The 21,833-nt window shown below is 37.9% G+C and overlaps 1 protein-coding gene across 1 annotated transcript in view; it reads left to right on the top strand.

Moving 5' to 3' along the window:
- KCNH5 (potassium voltage-gated channel subfamily H member 5) overlaps nucleotides 1-21,833 on the top strand; it is a 308,323-nt gene that overhangs the window by 244,824 nt on the left and 41,666 nt on the right. The window contains exons 9-10 of the mRNA XM_039242113.1: nucleotides 4,229-4,481; nucleotides 19,431-19,627. Of these exons, the coding sequence (XP_039098044.1) occupies nucleotides 4,229-4,481; nucleotides 19,431-19,627 (450 nt within the window). The remainder of the gene's footprint in view (nucleotides 1-4,228; nucleotides 4,482-19,430; nucleotides 19,628-21,833) is intronic.

Below are 21,833 nucleotides of genomic sequence, written 5' to 3'. Positions count from 1 at the left end.
AAAAAAAAGGAAAAAAAAAAGGGAGGAGGGCACCTCTCAGGCAGGGATGGGCGTGGCGGGATCCAATGCCTCAGGCGGGAGCTCTGCCTCGGTGGTTGTGGGGAGGAGAGTGACGGTGCTCCAGTCCCTTCTCGAAGCAAGCGCTGCTCCTCACTCTTTTGGGGGTGTAAACTCCCCGTACCAGGGGCGCAGCCGAAGTTGGTTGCACTCTTCAACCCAGGGCAGTTCCAGTCTCCAAATCCCCGTCCGCGCGCCCCGCTGAAGTCGCCTTAGACACAGCTTCCCAGGAAACCCCCTCGGGCAATTCCAGGCTCCCTGCGGAGCTCTGGGAGCGGAGTCAGAATCGCTGCTTCCTTCTCTGGGTCGGGCTGGCGCGCATGGGCGGGGCCTTGCCCACAGAGTGTTCTGAGCCGGAGTCCGGTTAGAAGGCTCTCTCAGTGGATTCTGCATCTTTTTTCTCCCAATCTCTCAGGTTTTGTAAGGTTTCCAATGTCTTCAGATCTTTTCTGTGTGATGGATGGGCGCGAGTGCAAGTACGGAGCTCCTTACTTCTCCGCCATCTTGCCTCAAATCCGGGGATAATCACTTTTAATATGAATATTTTCTACTGATTTGTAATTTCATTTATCTATAACTATAAGATACCCAGTAAGGACCCTATCCACAAGAGATCGGATATGACATTCAAGGCAGATTACATTGAAATTGGGACTAATGGATCAGGTGTTAGAGTCGTCTGATTATAATTTTATCACTTAAAAATAAGTTTTGCCTTGCCTACGACAGTTATTAGTGCCTTCATTTACAGAAAAAAATAATCTATACTCATATTTCAATGACAGACACAGCATGTAAGGCACATGCTCTCTCTAGGGAAAGGGAAGGAGCTTGCTACTGGGTGTGAATTTGGTCTACTTTAACTTAGTTTTAACTTGTCACTTTATAACGTGGGCCTAGTATATGGCATCTATAAAAATAATAAGTGAATTAGTGTCATAAGTGAAGTGAAACAAAAAAGGAAAGATGCACTTTAATATGTAATAAAAATCTTCTTTTGATATGCCACTGAACGGAGAATATTGCTTATATTGGAGGATTTCATTTGCAACATGAATCCTGAAAGAAATAATTAAAAGGACATAAAATGACTATTAACCAAAATGAATCCAAAACATTAAAAATCCTGTAAGGTAAATGGAATAGAAACAGAGTGGTCCATTTTCCCTTTAAGCTATTCAGTGTAATGTTTATGCATGTGTATATATATTTTAAAATCATTTTTACTTTTTGGCTCCACTAGCACTAATTTCATTTTCAACTTGAGAAAAATATCAACATTAGCTAGTGCTTGAAATATCTTCAGGTTCATGCTGAAATATTTCCTTAATTTTGCCTGGAATCTCATCAAACAGCCAAGATACAGAATTCAGAACAGGGTGGAAAAAAAAAAGGATGTTGCTTTTCCAGAGAGTTAAAGCAACAATAAACTTTGTAAGAATATTCATATTCAAGGGGGCCCTGTGTGGTTCAGTTGGTTAAGCATCTGACTTTGGCTCAGGCCATGATCTCATGGTTCATGAGCTTGAGTCCCACATTGGGCTGTCTGCTGTCAGCACAGAGCCTGCTTTGGGTCCTCTACCCCCCTTTCTCTCTGACCCTCCCCAACTTGCGCTCTCTCTCTCTTAAAATAAATAAACTTTAAAAAAGAACAAAAAAAATACTCCTGTTCAATAGGGGTAATAAAAGCCAACATTTCTTTAGTCCTGGCCATGTGCAAGGCTAAACTTGGCTGAACTCAAAACCTTTTCATTTAATTCCTGCAATGGGCCTATGAAATGAGCACCATCATCCCATTTCACACATCAGGTTATGAAGATAAAATAATTTAGGCTACAGAGGTAGTAAATGATAGATTTGCACCCAGACCTAAGTGTTCTCAGGCCTGGTCTTTTTCCTAACTCTAAGCCATAAGTAACGACTCATGGGCAACTTGGGCTCCCGTTTCACCTTGGCCATGGCCTGTCTTAGCATTTTTCTCATTGTATTTTAATTGTTTTTATACATGCCTTCCTCCTGCTACTTTGTAGTTAGCTCCTCCAAGGCAAAGACAGTGTCTTATTAATCCTTCTAGTTCCAGGTGCAGTGGTGCACCCCATCGTAGGAGCTGACTAAGTACCTATTGAGCCACTAATGTCAGAAGTCATTAAAGGTTAATATAATAAAGAAAACATTACATTACTATGGAAAACAACTGATGTGGAAGGAAAGTGCTAATTGCATCTAAAGCTCTGTTTGGCATTCCTTTCTTCAAAGATGAGATTTTTCAGGATAGGTGAGTTGATCCCTACCCCCCATAGGAATTTAAAGAAGTATTAAAAAAAACAACCCACAGTTACTTAAGTGATACAAAATAACATGTACGGTATTAGGAAAGATTAAGGGAAGGGATAATGAAAGTATAATTAATGGTCTTTACATTTATGATGGACTCATCTTCAACACAGGGAGGCAACTTTTAATTGATTATGAGCCCCGAATAAAAGGAATACCCAGGATATTTCAAGCCTTAGGTAATTTTTTAAAGGTTAAAATGCATGTAGTACAGGAAAGAAAAACATTTCATAACAAAACTTTATTCAGGGGGCACCTGGGTGGCTCAGTCAGGCACCTGACTTCAGCTCAGGTCATAATCTCACAGCTCGTTAGTTCTAGCCTCATGTTGGGCTCTGTGCTGACAGCTAGCTCAGAGCTTGGGGCCTGCTTCATATTCTGTGTCTCCCTCACTCTCTGCCTCTCCCCTGCTCACACTCTGTCTCTCTCTCCCTCTCTCTCTCAAAAATAAATAAAAACATTAAAAAATTTGGGGCGCCTGGGTAGCTTAGTCGGTTAAGCGTCTGACTTTCGCTTAGGTCATGATCTCGCGGTTCGTGGGTTCGAGCCCCGCGTGGGGCTCTGTGCTGACTGCCAGCTCAGAGCCTGGAGCCTGTTTCAGTCTGTGACTCCCTCTCTCTCTGACCCTCCCCTGCTCACGCTTTCTCTCTCTCTCCAAAAATAAATAAAACATTAAAAAAACATTAAAAATTAAAAAAAAAACTTTATTCAGTATAATTTAATGGAGAAAGATCAGCTTAAGACTTCAGCTTGAAGGGTTGAAAGCCTACCAAAGAAAAGAATTTCTAATAAGGAACAGTTTACCAAGGGGGTTGGGAGAGGATTCTAAGTGGGGTTTTGTGTGCATCTTTAAAATGGGTGATACTGACTTCTGTAATCGCATCTTGCTTTGTGATGCTCTGATTAAATGTGGTGATGGTGTCCATTTTATTCTGGGTCATCAATTGCCCTGTCTGAAGCTACAGGCAATAAGTCTTCTAACCCTTTGGTAGAAAGCTCTCTAAGCATGTTTCTGCTGTTGTGCCCTCTTCTGAAGGATGCCTGCAGCTTGAATTTTCCTGCTTCCCTCAGCAGTCCAGAGTCAAAGGCCAGTATGAGCAAGGTCACCATGCAGCAATGTGCTCATCTTGTTGCCACTGCTGCTTCCAGTGGTATAAACCCTACAGAAGGCTAGTGAATACCTTTTTCACTCCCTGAGCATAAATTTATTTATAAAATGAATTTTTTTCAGAGTGAAAAAGACACATTAAGGGTGGAGTTATATCAGCCAGTGCCAGCAGGTCAAGTTACAAGGTTATTTTTGTTGACTTTGTTTTCTTATAATTAATATGCACCCACCTCCAATGTGGAATATAGTACATTAGCCTTTGGTTTTAGTTATGAAAAAAATTCTAAAACCAAGACTAGACTAAAATGAAAGTTAACACCCTATTTTAATTGGCTCTTGGAGGAAATTATATCAAGGTTTTTTCTGAGACTCTTCCTAACCACCTAAGACTCTGTTCTTTCTTGTTTGATTTTTATTTTTTGAGAGAGAGAACACAAGTGGGGGAGGGGAAGAGAAAGCATGGGACAGAAGACCTGAGGTGGGCTTGTGCTGACAGCAGTGAGCCCCATGTGGGACTTGAACCCATGAACCCATGAACCGTGAGACATGCTCATCAGCTCATCTCACTGGATCATTAGGTCCTTGAGAACCTTTTAACTTTGCATTCCCAGCATCTACTACAGTGTGTTGCAGACTTTGTCATAGTTAATAAACATTTGTTGGATGACGTTTTTACTGAACTGGCCTTTTCTCTTTCCTTCTCCCTTCTTCATTTCTCACTGTCTTCAGGTTCTCTCCATCTGCCCCAAGGACATGAGAGCTGACATCTGTGTTCATCTAAATCGGAAAGTTTTTAATGAACACCCTGCTTTTCGATTGGCCAGCGATGGGTGTCTGCGTGCCTTGGCGGTAGAGTTCCAGACTATTCACTGCGCTCCCGGGGACCTCATTTACCATGCTGGAGAAAGTGTGGATGCCCTCTGCTTTGTGGTGTCAGGATCCTTGGAAGTCATCCAGGATGATGAGGTGGTGGCTATTTTAGGTACTGTGAACTTTCCTAATGTAGTAACAAATGTGTAACAGTTTTAGAGGTTTTACTTCTCAGGTTTCTTTTTTTTTTTTTTTAATTTTTTTTAGACTGACTTATTTTCAGAGACAGAGAGAGCTAGTGGTTGAGTGGGGGAGGGGAAGCGAGAGAGGGAGACACAGAATCTGAGGCAGGCTCCAGGCTCTGAGCTGTCAGCACAGAGCCCACAGGGAACCCACAAACCGTGAGATCATGACCTGAGCTGAAGTCTGAGCTCATCTGACTGAGCCACCCAGGTGCCCCACTTCTCAGGTTTCTTAAGAGAAATTTCCTCTGTGCGGTGACTTTTGAAATTGGGTCACTAATGAGACAATGAATCTTAGTGAAAACTAGTAACGCTCTTTCAGCAAAGAACATTAGTACTGGTCACAGCTTAATGGGCTTCACAAGGGTTTGATTAAACCTTTTCTGGCAATAGGAGAACACTACCTTTTAGACTAGAGCTGGTCATAGCCTAAGGTGACTGTACCTCCATGTTGGTAAGTGTGAAAATGGCTTGTGGAACTATTTTAAGGTTAGTAACCTAGAATGATAGTCTCAGAGGAGCAACAGAACCTGTCTAACTCAATACTTTCTTTTAGAGATGAGCAAAATGAGGAGCAAAAAAGTTTAGTGACTTTTCAGTTAGTTAGTAAATGAGTTAGGACTTGAGTACAGATGATTTTATTCTAAATCCTTCTGTTTCATTCATCACAGTGGACCTAGGTAATTAGCTGAAAGTGATGAGGAAATAAATGAGTTTAACGTATTATGTTAGAGTAGTCACAGTGCAAGTAAATTTAGGTTTATAAAGCTGTTCTATACATTCATGAACCAAGAAAAATATTAGGCTAATAATAAAATTAATTAAAAAATTCAGAGACCCAGTAGATTGTTATGGTAACACAAAAGAGGCAGAGATAGTGTATATAAATAGCATTTTAAGAAATTCTATGTTTGGGGCATTGTATATATTGGCTAAAATATGCTAAATAATATTTTATTTTATTTTATTTTTTGAGAGAGAAAGAAAGCATGCACATGTGCAGGGGAGAGGCAGAGGCAGAGGGAGAGAGAGAGAATCCTAAACAGGCTCCACTCCCAGTGTGGAGCCTGATGTGGGACTCGATCTTAGGACAAAGAGATCATGACCTGAGCTGAAATCAAGAGTTGGTCACTTAACCAACTGAGGCACCCAGGTGCCCCTAAATGTTTTAGATTATTTCTACTCAGATATCTGTAGTAGGTTCATGAAGTCCACATAGGTATAAATAGGAGCCTTAATGAGGTCAGAAGAGAATCATCCCTTGTTTTTCTCTCAAGTAAAATAAGTTAAAATTGCAGGATGTCAACTCCATTTTCATCATATTTTTCATGGCTTGTGTCTCAAATTTTAAGCTATTGGACTTTTTTTTTTTTAGCTACTGAGGTCAGCCTACCATAGCTTGAATGCCACTTACTCTTATAAGTAAAAGATAGGACTTCTGTATTTTAGAAGCTACAAAAGTAAAGTCCAGCACAAAAATGAAGAACTGGCTTTAGAAAGTACAATTACATGAAAAAAGACAAAATTGGGGATTGAGAAGCAGTGACCCTTCATAGGAAAATAGGTTCATTAAAATCAGTAAAAGTTAGAGAAAATGGTTCAGGGTTGCAAATGACTGAACATTAATTACTGTTTTTGTAAACCTCTCCTTAACTGTTTAGAAATAATATTACCGTTAAGGTGAGATTTCTTTGAGGAAATATTTTTATTTTTGATTTTTGCAAGAGAAAGTCATATAGCACTTTAAGGTCAGCACTGTGTTTAATACTACTTAGTGGTTGTTACACTTTGTTTCCTGGAGTATAAAGGAGTTCTGTATAATCCTTCATAAAAAGTGTGTATTTTGCCAGAACAATCCTTTGTGGTAAAATGAAGCATATACACACTACATCCATTCTTGTTTGCTTAAAGAAGAAGATAAAACACAAACCTGAAACAGGTGTATTTTCTTTTCTTGCATGTTCATGTCAATGGTGGGTGGAAGAACAGCATCAGATATATTACAGTAAAGAGTGTGTCTGGTCGCATGTTACCTCAGCTGTGTACTCATTGCCATTTGCTTTGCCCCATTTTCTTCATTACAGCTTCACCTTGGTAACTTATTTTCTAAAAAGAAGGATGGAGAAAACTCTGGGTGCAGCGCCTCTGGGTTGGGTCTGTTAAGCTGGAATCATCTGCTCACTGAGACAAAATGCATTTTCTTCTCATTTTAAAATAAAATGGTAGCTGGTTTTGCACAGTGACACAGTGACAATGAACACAGGGCCCCTGGGTATTGGGCCAGTTTCATTATATATCTGTCACATTTTATTTCTTGGTGTGTTTTTTGTTTATCTTCTTCAAAAAAGTCTGGGAATTCAGAGACTTTTCATCTTTTGGTTTAATGAGTCAAATTATATGTTCATCTCTCTTCCCTGGAAACTTTTCTTTCCTTTTTTCCATGGGGCTCTCAGAAAGATTAATTCAGCCAAAGAGCAGTAAGAGGATTTTTATTAAAAAAAAAAAGTTTAACCCGGAAGTGATCTCTCAGGGCAGAAGTAGGTGGGCCAGGCCCAGAGGTGCCATAGTGGCAGAGGGTGCATGACCGGCTGGCTGTCTTGGCACCGTGGGGCCAGACAAAAACACTGTCTTACAGGAGTCTGGGGTGTGGATCAGCGATGACAGGACAGATGTGGAGATTAGCTTTGGGAACTCTGTCCTGGTCCCTTCTGCCAATCTGGGTTTATTGGAGAGGTAGTCTGAGAACATTGTGGATGGAGGGCGTGGACCCCTGGATAACTTCTGCAGGAGAGGGAGCATGGGGGCATGGCCGAATTGCCCTGTGTTCACACCATGTGCAGGTTCCACCCTGAAGGCCTCTGAAGCCCTGCCTGGAACCTACCTTGGAACCTGCCAGGAAGGTCTTTCCTAACAGCCAGCCTCTTGACTTGTAGATCCCCACTCTGGCTCCATTTTGTGACTTCCTAGTGTGGTTTCCATTGAGGATGCATGCTTATAGACTTTGCTAAATTAAAGTACTTTTATGATTAAAAGAAGGGTGGGCACCTCGGTGGCTCAGTCAGTTAAGTGTTGCACTCTTGGTTTCAGCTCAAATCATGATCTCACGGTTGTTGGGTTCAAGCCCCATGTGGGAGTCTTTGTATGTTTGGGATGTTCTCTGTCCCTCTCTCTCCGTTCCTCTCCCTCCTCTCTCTCTCAAAAATAAATAAATAAACTTAAAAAACAAGGAAAGGTGGGAAGGTTGTTTAACATTCAAGATGCATTAACAGTGTTTTAAGAAAGGGAGAGGAAAAGAGAAACTCCATAAGTAGTGTCACTCATAACATTTTGGTGACTGTCTTTTCCTGCTACTCCTGTTTTTCTTCTCTCCCTTCTCATTTTTCGGTAGTTTAATTTTGACATAATTACAAACTTAATGAAATGTTGCAAAAATTATCAGGGAGTGAAGTTTTATATATTTTTTTGGGCTTTCTGCCTCATTTAGTAAGTTGGTTAGGTCTTCTGCCGGCATACTTGGGGACGTACTATAGGTTTGGTTTCAGACCACCACTAAAAATCAAGTATCTCAATAAAGTTAATCGAGTGAATTTTCTGGTTTACCAGTGCATGTAAAAGTTATGTTTACACTATACTGTAATCCATTAATTGTGCAACAGCATTATGTCTAAGAAAAAAGTATATACCTTAGTTAAAAGGTATTTTATTGCTAAAAAAATTACCAACCATCATCTGAGCTTTCAGTGGGTCATAATCATGGATAGAAAGTCACTATAACACATAATAATAAGGAAAAAGTTTGAAGTATAGTGAGAATTATTAAAGTTTGATTCAGAGACACAGAGTGAGCAAATGGAAGCACCTGGATGGTTCAGTCAGTTAAGCATCAGACTCTTGGTTTCGGCTCAGGTCATAATCCACAGTTTGTGAGTTTGAGCCTGGCATTGGGCTCTCTGCAGACAGTGCAGAGCCTGCCTGGGATTCTCACTTCCTCTCTTTCTGCTCCTCTCTCACTTGCATTCTCTCTCAAAAATAGATAAATAGATGCAACTTAAAAAAAAAACGCACAAAGTGATTAAACGCTGTTGGGAAAATGATGCTAATAGACTTGCTTAACCCGGTGTTGCCACAAATCTGAAATTTGTGAAAAATACAATATATGCATGTTAAAGTGTCTTACTATTAATGTGTTTTATCTGTATCTCCTTGCACCTCATGTGGTTTGTGCCATGTCATGGTTGCCGCTGTGTTATTTGGTGCACATATATTCAAAACTGTTATATCTTCATTGTGAATTGTGGCTTTTCACATTGAAACATGTCTTTTTTCATCGGGTCTACTGACTTTTTGCCTTATGTAAGAGACAGAAATTAAAAACATCTCTCACGTCTGAGCATACGTCAGAAAAATGAGGATTTACCTAAGTTGGTCTGATAGGAGAAATAAGTAGGCCTTGCTCTCTCTTACATTGATTCATTTGCCACTTGAAAAATAGAGAAGGGAGGTCATTTTAAAATTAATTAAAACTGCTGAATTCAGAGAACAGGTGCAGTTTCATTCTTTTGGATCTTTGCCTCCAAACAGTCTCTTGGTAGGTACATAATTCTTTAGTGTGTCATAAATGCTAAGTGTTTAATGAATACGTTCTGAACCGTAACTAATTAATGGAAAGATAAAAATTGTAGTCAACAAAATACTTTCTTTTTTTAACATTGAAGGATGGCTTCAAGATGTTTTTCTAAATAGGGCAGGTGAAGTTAATTGTAGTTCCTGTCTTTTTCTAAGTTGAAGCTCTTTCAGTTCTTACACCTCCACCTTTTCCTTTTTGACCTTCCCATTCTTTATGAAACACAAAGAATTCCAAATTAAGTTCATGATGCATACATAATATTTTATATTCTTTAATATCTTCTTGCTTTTTAGTTCCTACCCTATAATTACCTAATGTGAACAGATTTATTGATGTGGCTAAAATAGCCAGGTTAATTTTAAGTGTCTCAATGAGGTATATTGCACCTTTAAGGGGTATATAAATGACATTTCCCTGTGAATGATAGATCCAGCTTCTAAGATATTTCTTTTGCTGCATTCACATTTTGTCTTTTCTTTGTCTACTGATGAGAATCATAGAGCTGGAGTTCTTAATCTAAAACAATCTGTATCTAAGTCTTCTAATTGTAAATTCAAATTCCCAAGAGAATTATGCTTATTTATGTAGTTTGAATGGAGGGGTTAGATACTGTTATGGGAGGGAGCAGAAGTGAGGCAGAGAAAGACAGAGTTAAATAACGTTAATAATAATAAAAAAAATTTCCAGTCCCTGAGTTAACATTTTTGTGTCATCAAAGAAAACCTATAAATTATGGTGCACAAAATTTAAAATCTGCTGATTTTTATTCCAAAAAGAAAAAAAATCTGAGATGTGAATGAATAATATTTTGCTATTTTGAGAATCTGTGAAAATGTGACTTTAATGCTACAGTTAAGATTTCTTCCTGTATACTTGCTATTAAAAGTCAAGTGTTTCACACTTTAAATCCCTAAAAGGGCTTTTCCCAAGCCCCCAAAATTATTTTCTTTTGCATCCACATTTCTGTGTTTCGAGATGTTGAACTATGAACCAGGTGGGTTTGCTATACATATTATGATGATGAGCATAGTTAATTCATACATTTTTTATAAAGGTCAAGCCAGTTATTTGCTTTAAAATAATTGCATGCTTGTCTTGATTTAAACTTTCATAGTAGTGATTATGACATCATTTATATGGTTCACATTATATAATTTGGAATTCTTCAGCCTGTAGATTTTTTTGGATAAAATGCAAGTCTTTACAGTCTCATAGTTTAGACTCCAAATTCTTTCCCGATCATCTTTCAAAACTAAGTCTTGTTGATTCTGCCACCTTGTTATCTCTTTATCCTATCCTTAATATCCCTTCACATGGTGACTGCTTTTAAAATTTTAGCCCTGTGTAAAATAGTGAAATGGCACTTCAAGTAATTGACCAGGGCCAAAACTAACATGTATAAAATATTCAAACAGGCATAAGGAAATTTCTTCCTCACTCATTTAACCACTAAATCATTTTTTTTAAAGTAACATGATTTTAAGTTACACAAATTGCTATAGATGTGGTGGTGATTGAATTGCAAGAAATACCATTTTGAAATAGTTGTTCAGGACTCCTATGGGGCATCCTAGACAAAGGGCCTTGTCTACTAAGGTGCTACTCATCAATCATGCAAATAGAACCATAACATCTGTGTATAAAATAAAAGTTTGTTGCCGATATTAAAAAAAATAAAAATAAAATAAAATTTTGGCCCTGGCCTGTGACTGTCATCTGAAAGGCCTGGATAGCTCACGATCTGCCATCAGCTTCAACCTCCGATTCTTTGTTGTGGTGCCACCAAAACATTCATTCTAAAATATAATTTATCATGTTAGCCTTCTCATTAAGATTGACTTTTTAGCACCTTGAGGATAAAATGTAACTTTTGGCATGGCCTCTGAGGCCATTTTGGTCTTGTTTCCTTTCCAGCCTGACCTGAGCCATTACCTCAGCCTACTGTGTTTACACACCATGTTGAATTGGAGGAAGTTTCCTGACTACCACTCTTAATTGGGTATTTTGAACCAGGAGAATATAGCACGCCAAATGTTAAATATCTCGGGTCACTTAAAACTTTTAATAAAACACTCTTTCCTTGGTATCCATTAAGAATTCCCAGTATCAAGAAAGAATCTAATTGATACCATGGTCATTGGCCACGGTAGGAAAATTAGAAATTATTTCTATGGAAAGGGACTTAGCTTTGATTCCTAAACGTAGCAGCACTGCTTTCCCCATCAACTGGAATAAATAGTTCTGCAAATCAGAATTAATTTTATTGAAAATAAGCACTTAAGGTACACTTGGGTGGCTCAGTCTGTTAAGCGTCCGCCTTTGGCTCAGGTCATCACTTCTATCCCTGCATCGGGCTTTGTGCTGACGGCTTGGAGCCTGGTGCCTGCTTAGGATTCTGTGTCTCCCTCTCTCTCTCTCTGCCCCTCTCCTACTCAGGCTCTGTATTTCTCGTGTTCTCTCTCTCAAAAATAAATAAACATTAAGACAAAATTTTAAGAAAATGAACACTTAAGAATTAGAAGGGGCTTAAAGAAAAACCGTATTTGTGGTTAGTAAATAAGACCCCCTTCCACATGCTTACATAAAATTTAAAGTCTATACATACATTGTGATTTTAATATTTTTTTTTCAAAAATATATTTTTGAAAAATGCACTTCAGCACCTTTGAGAGTCTGATATAAATACCAATAGTTATTGAGTACTCCTGATTTTATATGTATTATTATGTCAAATCATTGAATTGACTCTGTGAATAGAGTACATACTATAGTCATCTTAGAGATGAAGAAACAGAGGCTCTGCAGTATAGTATCAGGTGATTCACCCCAGGTCATAACTATTTTTAAATAGAATTTAAAAGTTATACAATTATTTGGTTCACTCTTGACAAAAAATATAGTGCTTATGTTATTGTTACCAATTTGTTTCCTTTTATTTAAAAAAAAGATTTTTCTGACAACACTGTTAAGTGCCACACTAGTGTAACAAAAATCCTGCGCCAAATATGACATGGATGTAAGGTGGTTAATCAGCTCCTACGTATCTAAAAATTTGGTCTTCATAGTGACTGGTTTACCACCAGGCAGGTGGTTAGGACCAGAGAACACTGGCTCAGAGTGTGAATCTTCTGAGCCCTCAGAACACAAGATGGGGATCTTAAATTCTGCTTACAGGTCTTTCCTCTGGGCCCTGGAAGGGTTCAGAGTCCACCTAGTTGGGAGATATTAAATTGGAAATGAAGCTTTCAAGAATGCTTCAAGATTGCTAGAGTGGCCACAAATCTTTGCAGTTCCTTCCTAGAAGAGGTAGAGTTTGTTTCTCTACCCCTTGAGTCTGTTCTGAACTTGGGACTTGTCTCTGTTCTTAGGCTGAATCCTCCACCCTTCCTTTAAGTGCTGATGTTCTGTTGACCAGTTGGGGCTGCAAGCCTCCTGTCTTACAGCTTTTTTGTTTTTCTGAGGTCAAGACTTCCACTTACAGGAAGCTTCATCTGCATTTTCCCCGCTATCTTACACCTACTTATACATCCATCAGTGTCTTGTTCCCACTCTCCTTACCTGCTTTCATCTCTTATTGATACAGGATACTCTAGTTTTACATCTCCTTAGCAGGAGCTCTTTGGCTCATTTTTTTTAATAAATAAAAACTTATAAGCTAAATCAGTGATGTTTTTAGTATATAAGAATTATTTGCTTCTCTAAAATTGCCTTCAGGTTTTTATCCATTATAATTTTTGAAAACAATGACTTTGGATATCAATCACCAAAGACTGGCAAGCATCAATTCTAAATGTTTTAAAAGATTCCATTTTAGTACACTTACATAATTTCTTAATTTTAATACTCACCATCTTGTTCTTTTTGTTTTAAGCCTTTAAAACATTACTAGATGACAGCTGCTATTGGTAATAGTCAAAGTCCATTAAAAATCGCATAATTCCAAAACTCATAGTGTTATTCATTTATAAATGAATATTTTTATGCATATGTATTCATAATAAAGTTTATGAGCCTACTGCAATAAGCAATCAGAGTGCAGGGCTGACTAATGATAAAAGTGAATACTTGGATTAGGTCCATTCTATAGAAGAATCATCAGATAGAGCCATCACTACACCCTATGGGGAATGACCTACATTTCAAAGGCTGTATTTTTAGGGATTCATTGGCTATATTAGATAGCTATACTTACTGATAAATAACTGAGATAATTTTTATGCATTTGTTTTATCCATTTCATTAACTCACCAGATAATGTGTTTCAAATTTTTTTAAAAAGCTCTGGCTGTAAAACCAGCACCTAAGGGAATCATAATCCCCAAATATACCATGGTCTGTATTACTCCTTTAATTATGTTGTTACTTGTGATCTCTGTTTTGTCTTTACATTTTCCAGTTTCATAGTCTCTGAATCTTTAATTCGCTCCTGTTTTGTTTTATAGTCCTGTTTCCTGTGGTTTAGAAGTGAAATACTTCATAAGACTTGATGCAAAGAACTGAGAAAATATAAATAGGCCAAACAACAACTTTCATGTTGAGTGTGAACTTTTCTACTAATTTTAGGGCTTTGGGGGAAGGTTAGTTTTCTCAAGCTCTAAAATGTTTATAGCTGAGACTACTTGCACCCAGTGAGAGCTGACCTAAAAACTAGCATCAAATACCCTATAGCCATGAAGATGAACAGAAGGCCCCAGCTCTGAAATTGTGCAGCTATTGGATATTCCATGCATGACCCCATGTCTCTACAACCTGTGATTTCTGCAGATTACTCGATGTAAATATGCATAATATTCCTTGGAGAAGAACATTATTCAACTCTCCTAGGAGAAGAACATTAGTCAACTCTCCTATGAATGGCAAATTAATTAATTGATTTATAAGACACATCTTCCAGAAGTGCCATAAAAGTTTATTGTGAATTACGTGACTATAAATTGATATAGATAACTGGATAAAGCAAACACACTTTAAAGTGATTGATTAGATCAATATCCAATTGATATATTGTGTATCCTAATGGAAATTCTATGTTATAAAACAATTAGTATTGCTTATTATGCAATGTGAGTTCCGATGCTGGGAGCAGAATTAGCCACATTTGTTAGCTCTGCCATGCTTCTCTAAACTTCTTGTAAGGGGAAGAGCAGGGGCTAAGTTTTACTTTGCTTGAATCATTTGGGATTTGGAGTTGAGGCACTAGATTTTAAAGTCTTTTTTTTCTTTTTTGGACATTTGACATAGAAAAATATTATCTTGAAAATATAATTTGATGATTTTTAGTTGACTTACTATAGAGTTACAGATGTAGAGAAACCGTAAACATTAGTTTTTGTTCATCTTGCTTGCTCTAGGGTCAAAGGAATAGGTGTTGATTCAGGTAGTTGAATAACTTGATCAGGCCACACCATTTACAGGAAGAGCCTCACATCTAACTTGAATCTCTTATTTACCAATTTATACTTCTGTGTCTTTCTTCTCTCTCCTTTTTCCATTCACAATCCCCCCCCGCCAAAAAAATATATCAGTTCAGCTCTTGAACTGTTGTAGGCATTGAGGTTAACAAGAGTGGAAAAACCAGAGAAAATTCCCTGCCCTCATGAGTTTATATTCTAGCTTAATTCTATTCTTTCCACATCACAGGGTTTTTATTTATCCATGATCTGAAAAAGATAAATAATGTAAGTTTAAAATTTTTGATAAAAATATGGTAAGACTTTTAACTTCAGCAGTTAGATAAAATGTATAACAAACATTTGAATTCCTCCACAATTAAGAATGGTCTAGGGGCACCTGGGTGGCTTAAGTCAGCTAACTAAGCATCCAACTTCAGCTCAGGTCATGATCTCACATTTGGTAAGTTTGAGCCCCATGTCAGGCTTTCTGGTGTCAGCGCAGAGCCCACTTTAGATCCCCTCCCTCTCTCTCTGCCCCTACCTGTTCTCTTTCTCAAAAATAAATAAAAATTTTTTAAAAAATGGTCTGTACTGGCAAGGAGAAATTCATCTATATATGGCATATTTTTTACATATTAATGAAGTACTTCTCAATCAATGAATATTCATCTATTCGGTAGATGTGCATATTTTATTAATTCAGTTTTATTAAAATGTGTAAGGAAATACATCTGTGAAAGTAGCTTGCTATTCTTAAATGAAAATTAGGCAGATTCATTAGAGAAAAATTTGGAAAACATAAAGTAGAAGAAGAAAAAAATAAACATTATTTGAAGCCAATCGCTATAATTATTTAAATACATTTTCTTCTAGTCTTGTATCCCTTTGGGCTTTTTCTTAATGTTTGTTTATTTTTATTTTTGAGAGAGACAGAGTACAAGCAGAGAGAGAGAGAGGGAAAGACAGAATCCCAAGCAGGCTCTGAGCTGTCAGTGCAGAGCCCGATGTGCACAAACTATGAGATCATGACCGTCACCGAAATCAAGAGTCAGATGCTTAACTGACTGAGCCACCTAGGTGCTTTCCTTTTGGCTTTTAACACTATTTTAATTTCAGCAGTTAATTTATCAATTAATAATAACAGGTACTATATAGAATAACATAGAATTAAAAATACAGTATACTTAGGTTCTGTCATGAGTATTTTAAGAAAATAAAAAGTACTTTTAATTGATAATTGCTTTAGTCTGGGAGTCTCAATTTCATTGTTATGTACTTTATTGTAGTTGTAACCAAAATTATATTACACTTTGTATCTTTATTTTTTCATTTAGTATTACAAGGTAAGCATTTTTGCATATTATTCTAAGACAGCTTTAATTCTATGTGAATTGATGCTTGATATATAAATAGGTAGCTTTTCATAGTTGGATATTTTATTTATGTATTTGTTTGTTCTACCAATCTGGGGTTAATTGATTGCATATTACACATATTAGTCCTAAATCTTAATTGGTTCCTGGAAGTAAAATTATTGAGTCAAAGAGATTGATAATCATTCTAGTTACTGCACATGAAAGTAAGATATTTGAAGAGTACTGAGCACTTATAAATATGTCAGAGGCCGTATTGTAAGTGATAATTTGAGAAAGGGTCACAGAAATAAATCAGAAAGAAATAGAATCCTTTTCTGTCTTTTCAAGGAAAAATCTAGAATAGAGAGTATTACAGTGATGATAGAGTGAAAGGAACAAGAGGTACATCAAAGCAGCCTTTTAAAAGCCCTGTTATTGTCATAGCACCAGGGGCTATGATAATATAATAGCTGTTGATTCTGATAAACAAAAGCTCTTCTTTTTTTTTAATATCACATAGCATTTCTTCTTATTATTTTTTTCTTACAAATAGTTGATTGTCAAGTTGGTTTCCATATAACACCCAGTGCTCATCCCCACAAGTGCCCCCCTCCATGCCCATCTCCCCCTCCCCCCCCACATCCATTAGTCCTCAGCTTGTTTCTCAGCATTCAAGAGTCTCTCATGGTTTGCCTCTCTCCCTTTCCCCCACTATTTCCCCCCTTCTTCTCCACCATGGTCCTCTGTTAAGTTCCTCCTAATCCTCCTATATGTGCAAACATATGATATTTGTCCTTTTTTGCCTGACTTATTTCGCTCAGCATAACACTCTCAAGGCCCATCCATGTTGCTACACATGGCCAGATTTCATTGTTTCTCATTGCCATGTAGTATTCCATGGTATAGATAAACCACATCTTCTTGAATCATTCGTCCGTGGATGGACACTTAGGCTCTTCCCATGTTTTAGCTATTGTTGAGAGTGTTGCTATGAACATTGGGGTACATGTGCTCCTATGCATCAGCATTTCTGTGTCCCTTGGGTAAATTCCTAGCAGTGTTATTGCTGCATCATAGGGGAGTTCTACTGTTAGTTTCCTGAGGAACCTCCACACTGTTTTCCAGAGGGGCTGCACCAGTTTGCATTCCCACCAACAGTGTAGGAGGGTGCCCGTTTCTCCACATCCTCGCCAGCATCTAGAGGTCTCTGATTTGCTCATTTTAGCCACTCTGACTGGCGTGAGGTGGTATCTCAGTGTGGTTTTGATTTGTATTTCCCTGATGAGGAGGGATGCTGAGCATCGTTTCATGTGTCTGTTGGCCATCTGGATGTCCTCTTTGGAGAAATGTCTGTTCATATCTTCTGCCCATTTCTTCACTGGGTTGTTTGTTTTTCGGGTTTGGAGTTTGGTGAGTTCCTTATAGATTTTGTATATTAACCCTTTATCTGATATGTCCTTTGCAACTATCTTTTCCCATTCCGTTGGTTGCCTATTAGTTTTGTGGGTTGTTTCCTTGGCTGTGCAGAAGCTTTTAATCTTGATGAGGTCCCAACAATTTATTTTTGCTCTTGATTCCCTTGCTTAACAAAAGCTCTTCTGATTAAAAAATAATATATGGAAACTATAAGAGAAAATAAAACCCATCCATTATCCATAAGGCAGAGAGAACCTACTATTTTGGTGCACTTTTTTGTGTATATGTGTGTGTTTTTCAGGGAGGAGAGGATAGAGCGCATAAAATGAGATCATAGTATATGCCTTTGTTATTTTACATAACGTGAACATTTTTTTGTCACTGGTTTTCAATTTATGATATTTGGGTGCTGCATAATATTCCTTTATTATTTTAATTGAAGCATAATTAACATACAGCATTATATCAATTTTAAGTGTACAAGATAATGATTCCACATTTCCATACATTACTCAGTGCTCATTTGATGAACATTTTTATAATTAACTGTGGTACTTTTTATAATGCAATTAGAATAAATACTTGTTTATAATTGGAATTACTTGTTTAAGATTTAGAGAATGCCACTTACAGATATCTGAAATTCATCTGTGCAAGTGGAGTTAGGGTTTATTTTTTAAATTTCTATACCTAAAGTCTCCCTTAGGTCATGTATGATGCTGTATAAACCCAGAGACTTACTTTGGGTTGCAGGTCTCTAAATAACCTTCCTTAGACTAATGTAAGGTGATTAGGCAGCTGAGTTGTGTCACTAACTAAAAGAAATTTTTGGAGTGTCTGGAAACCAATGCTTAAGATTAATTAAGTGTCCATTATGGGTTATCTTATGCTGATCATATGATTACATGGTAGTTTAAACCACTTTCTCAATATATGCATGTTTTCTCTTTCTATCTTGGAGTGCCTCATGGTTCTCTAAGGATTTCCAAACTGCCTGTGTGGACAAAAATGTGCAATCTCATTCACTCAACCTCTCTCTCTCTCTCTCTCTCTCTCTCTCTCTCCCTCCCCCCCACCCCCTTGTTTCTCTGGTTACATATTGTCTCTTCTCTCTGGTAGTCTCCCTGGTCTGAAGTGTTGTAAGATGTTTTCTTCTTCTTTTTGTCACTTCTGACTTTAGTCTTTGTGATTAAAGTAGAAATTAATTCATTTCTGTTGTTAGAATATAGAAAGCATGCCTTTGGCCCAGTGCCTTAATTTCTGAGTCTTCCTTATCCCCATCTTACTTGGGCAACTGAGTACTCTTGATTGGAGATGGTGAACTGTGGAGTTCAGCCCACCAGTGGATGGTGCTCTGAAGTGAAGAGTTGATTTCTGTGTGATTTCCAGAATTTTAGAAAGATAGCCACATTTTACTGCAGTATAGCACTCTTTAGAGAACTGTTGATAGCTTAACAAATCTGCGTCTCCATGTTTTCCCAACTCAGCTCCTTAGGCTCTGTAGTTGTGGATGGGGAGCCCAGGGGGCTGGGCCATGAGGCCCTGTGTAAAGTTTGGATCAGGGAAGAGGGAAAGGCATCCTTGGGGGAATAAGCATGGCCAAGACTGCCTGGAGCACAAGGCTTAGTTGCTGAATAATGTATGTTTAATATATGTCCAATCAGTTCCTGATTTATAAAGACTGTAACAGTAGATCCTTATATATTGCATTCGACTGTCATCTCTACAGAAGCAGCAGAAGAGAGGATGAAACTAAAAGGTCCCCTTTGCTCCTTCTAGTGAGAATGGGAAAAGTTATGATGGCAGAAGATGATGAAACTATTTGTTAAAATGAGATTTTTGTCTTCTCTGTTGCATTTCATTTATTCATACCACTCCAGATTTCTATCAAGAACTTCATTCAGGGTGATGTTACTTTACATATTGTATGGAAGTGTTGTACATTGTTATATGTATCTGGATGGGGTTATATACTCAACCTTTAAATTATGCTACTATATCAATACCATATATGAAACTGAATACAAAAAGTGATTAGAATAAAAATGAGTATAGATACTTGAATACATATCTTATACCATTTTCTAGGGAAAGGTGATGTATTTGGAGACATCTTCTGGAAAGAAACCACCCTTGCTCACGCGTGTGCCAATGTCCGAGCACTGACATACTGTGACCTCCACATCATCAAGCGAGAAGCCTTGCTCAAAGTCCTGGACTTCTACACAGCTTTTGCAAACTCATTCTCAAGAAATCTCACTCTTACCTGCAATCTACGGAAACGGGTATGTTGTGTGCATCCACTTCCCCTTATTCATATCGATAGGGTTAACATGTCATGCTCTATTAGCTGAGGTGTGGAAAAGGTATTTCACTTTGCGCTTGTACATTTTCATTGATTTGAAGTGAATTTTCTTTCCCTTTCTTTACATTTTGTTTCCTTTTTAAGGGGAGGAGGGAGGAAACCCTATGTGGCTAAAGACTTGAATCTTTATAACTTAAAAGTAAAACAAAAGGCAGAATTGAGGAGAAACAAGCATACTGTACTATAATATAATTCGTTCTTGGAGTTTATGATAACTGCGATAAAAATAACATCAGTGCCTCTTACTATATTATGTGGATTTTTTTTAAGTTGGTAAGGTTAATCAAACTGAATGTTTATTTTATATTCCTGACTCTATTTAAACACCCTTTCTCATTTAATGGTCAATTCATAAATCCCATTACCTGTGAATTCTTTCAAAGCACAGTATCTTAAAAAATAATTAGCCACACTGACACATCCTACAAATTGGTGTGGCAATCCTTAACTTTGCACTGCTGCTGCAAATACAGTCTTTGTGGCCATTTTCTTTTTTATTGATGACTGTGACACAAATTTAATTAGCATAAAGAAATCTCCTAGCTATGATTTATAGGTCATTGGACATTGGCTAGGGCCCTTTTATTGCCAAGAATGAAATACACATTTGGATAGCTGCACTTAAGGAATTTCATCTAAAATAATTGCCTGTCTATGGTGCAGTATTTTGAAATAACAAGCCTTCCCTCCCATTTCCCCCTTAAATAGAACTTTCTCTTTATTTAACATGGAGGAGAAAAATCAAGCCATGAGATAAATCAGCATCTCTACGGCAGGGGCACAGAAATGAACGTAAGCAAATCAGTAGAGTTCCCTGCTTGGGGCTCTAAAAGGGGACAGGGCTGCCTGAGTCCTCTTCCTCCTAGCTGTGACACAAGACTGGGTCTACATTTGAATAATATTTTCTGTTTATATTTTTGCTAACAAATGGGTATTGAGCACCCACAACCTCCATGACAAAACGTAAGGAGTTGTTGCAAGCCTGAGGACTAAATAGAATCCCAATGCTTAAGGAGCTTATAGCCGAGTATGACTATTATATGAAACACAAATATGTGAAACACAGGTTTGTACACATAATTGAAAGTGAAGATAGTGATGAATGTGGAACGGGGTGCCAAATATGAACTAAATGTGAAACTTTCTTGCTTATTCGTAAGGGAGTGTAGAGTCTCTTTTAAGCAGAAATAAGTCTTCTTTGGTCCATGCTCTGCCTTCCCCAATGACAAATTCCTTGTCTGCAAAGCGGTCCATTTTATATTTGAAACTCTCATATCTTTTTAAGTCTTCTCCAGTATAACTTTTGCCAGTTTTGGAATCTTCCCACACACCACGAGATCACCAAAACCCCTATCCATTATCATTATGGTCCTCAGGACAGACTTATTTGTCACTGTCCACCTCAAAGCATGTTGTTTACACAGTACCTCATCTGATGTTTATAATATTCCTGTGAAAAAAAGGACCATTATTTTCCCTTCAAAACATATGGGGAAACTCAGGCCAAGAGGGATTTTTAAAAAATTATTATTATTATTATTATTATTTTTACAAATAGTTTATTGTCAAATTAGTTTCCACATAACACCCAGTGCTCATCCCCACAAGTGCCCTCCTCCATGCCCATCCCCCCTCCCCCCACATCCATCAGTCCTCAGTTTTTGTCAGCATTCAAGAGTCTCTCATGGTTTGCCTCTCTCCCTTTCCCCCACCATTTCCGCCCTTCTTCTCCCCCTTGTTCCTCCGTCAAGTTCCTCCTAAACCTCCTATACGTGCACACATATGATATTTGTCCTTCTCTGCCTGACTTATTTCGCTCAGCATAACACCCTCAAGGTCCATCCATGTTGCTACACATGGCCGATTTCATTGTTTCTCATTGCCATGTAGCATTCCATGGTATAGATAAACCACATCTTCTTGATCCATTCGTCCGTGGATGGACACTTAGGCTCTTTCCATGTTTTAGCTATTGTGGAGAGTGCTGCTTTGAACATTGGGGTACATGTGCTCCTATGCATCAGCATTTCTATATCCCTTGGGTAAATTCCTAGCAGTGCTATTGCTGGGTCCTAGGGGAGTTCTATTGTTAGTTTCCTGAGGAACCTCCACACTGGTTTCCAGAG

Source organism: Hyaena hyaena, unplaced genomic scaffold (assembly GCF_003009895.1).
Source record: "Hyaena hyaena isolate Hyena2069 unplaced genomic scaffold, ASM300989v1 scaffold_208, whole genome shotgun sequence".
Lineage (NCBI taxonomy): Eukaryota > Metazoa > Chordata > Mammalia > Carnivora > Hyaenidae > Hyaena > Hyaena hyaena.
This window is presented reverse-complemented; position numbering and strand designations above follow the sequence as displayed.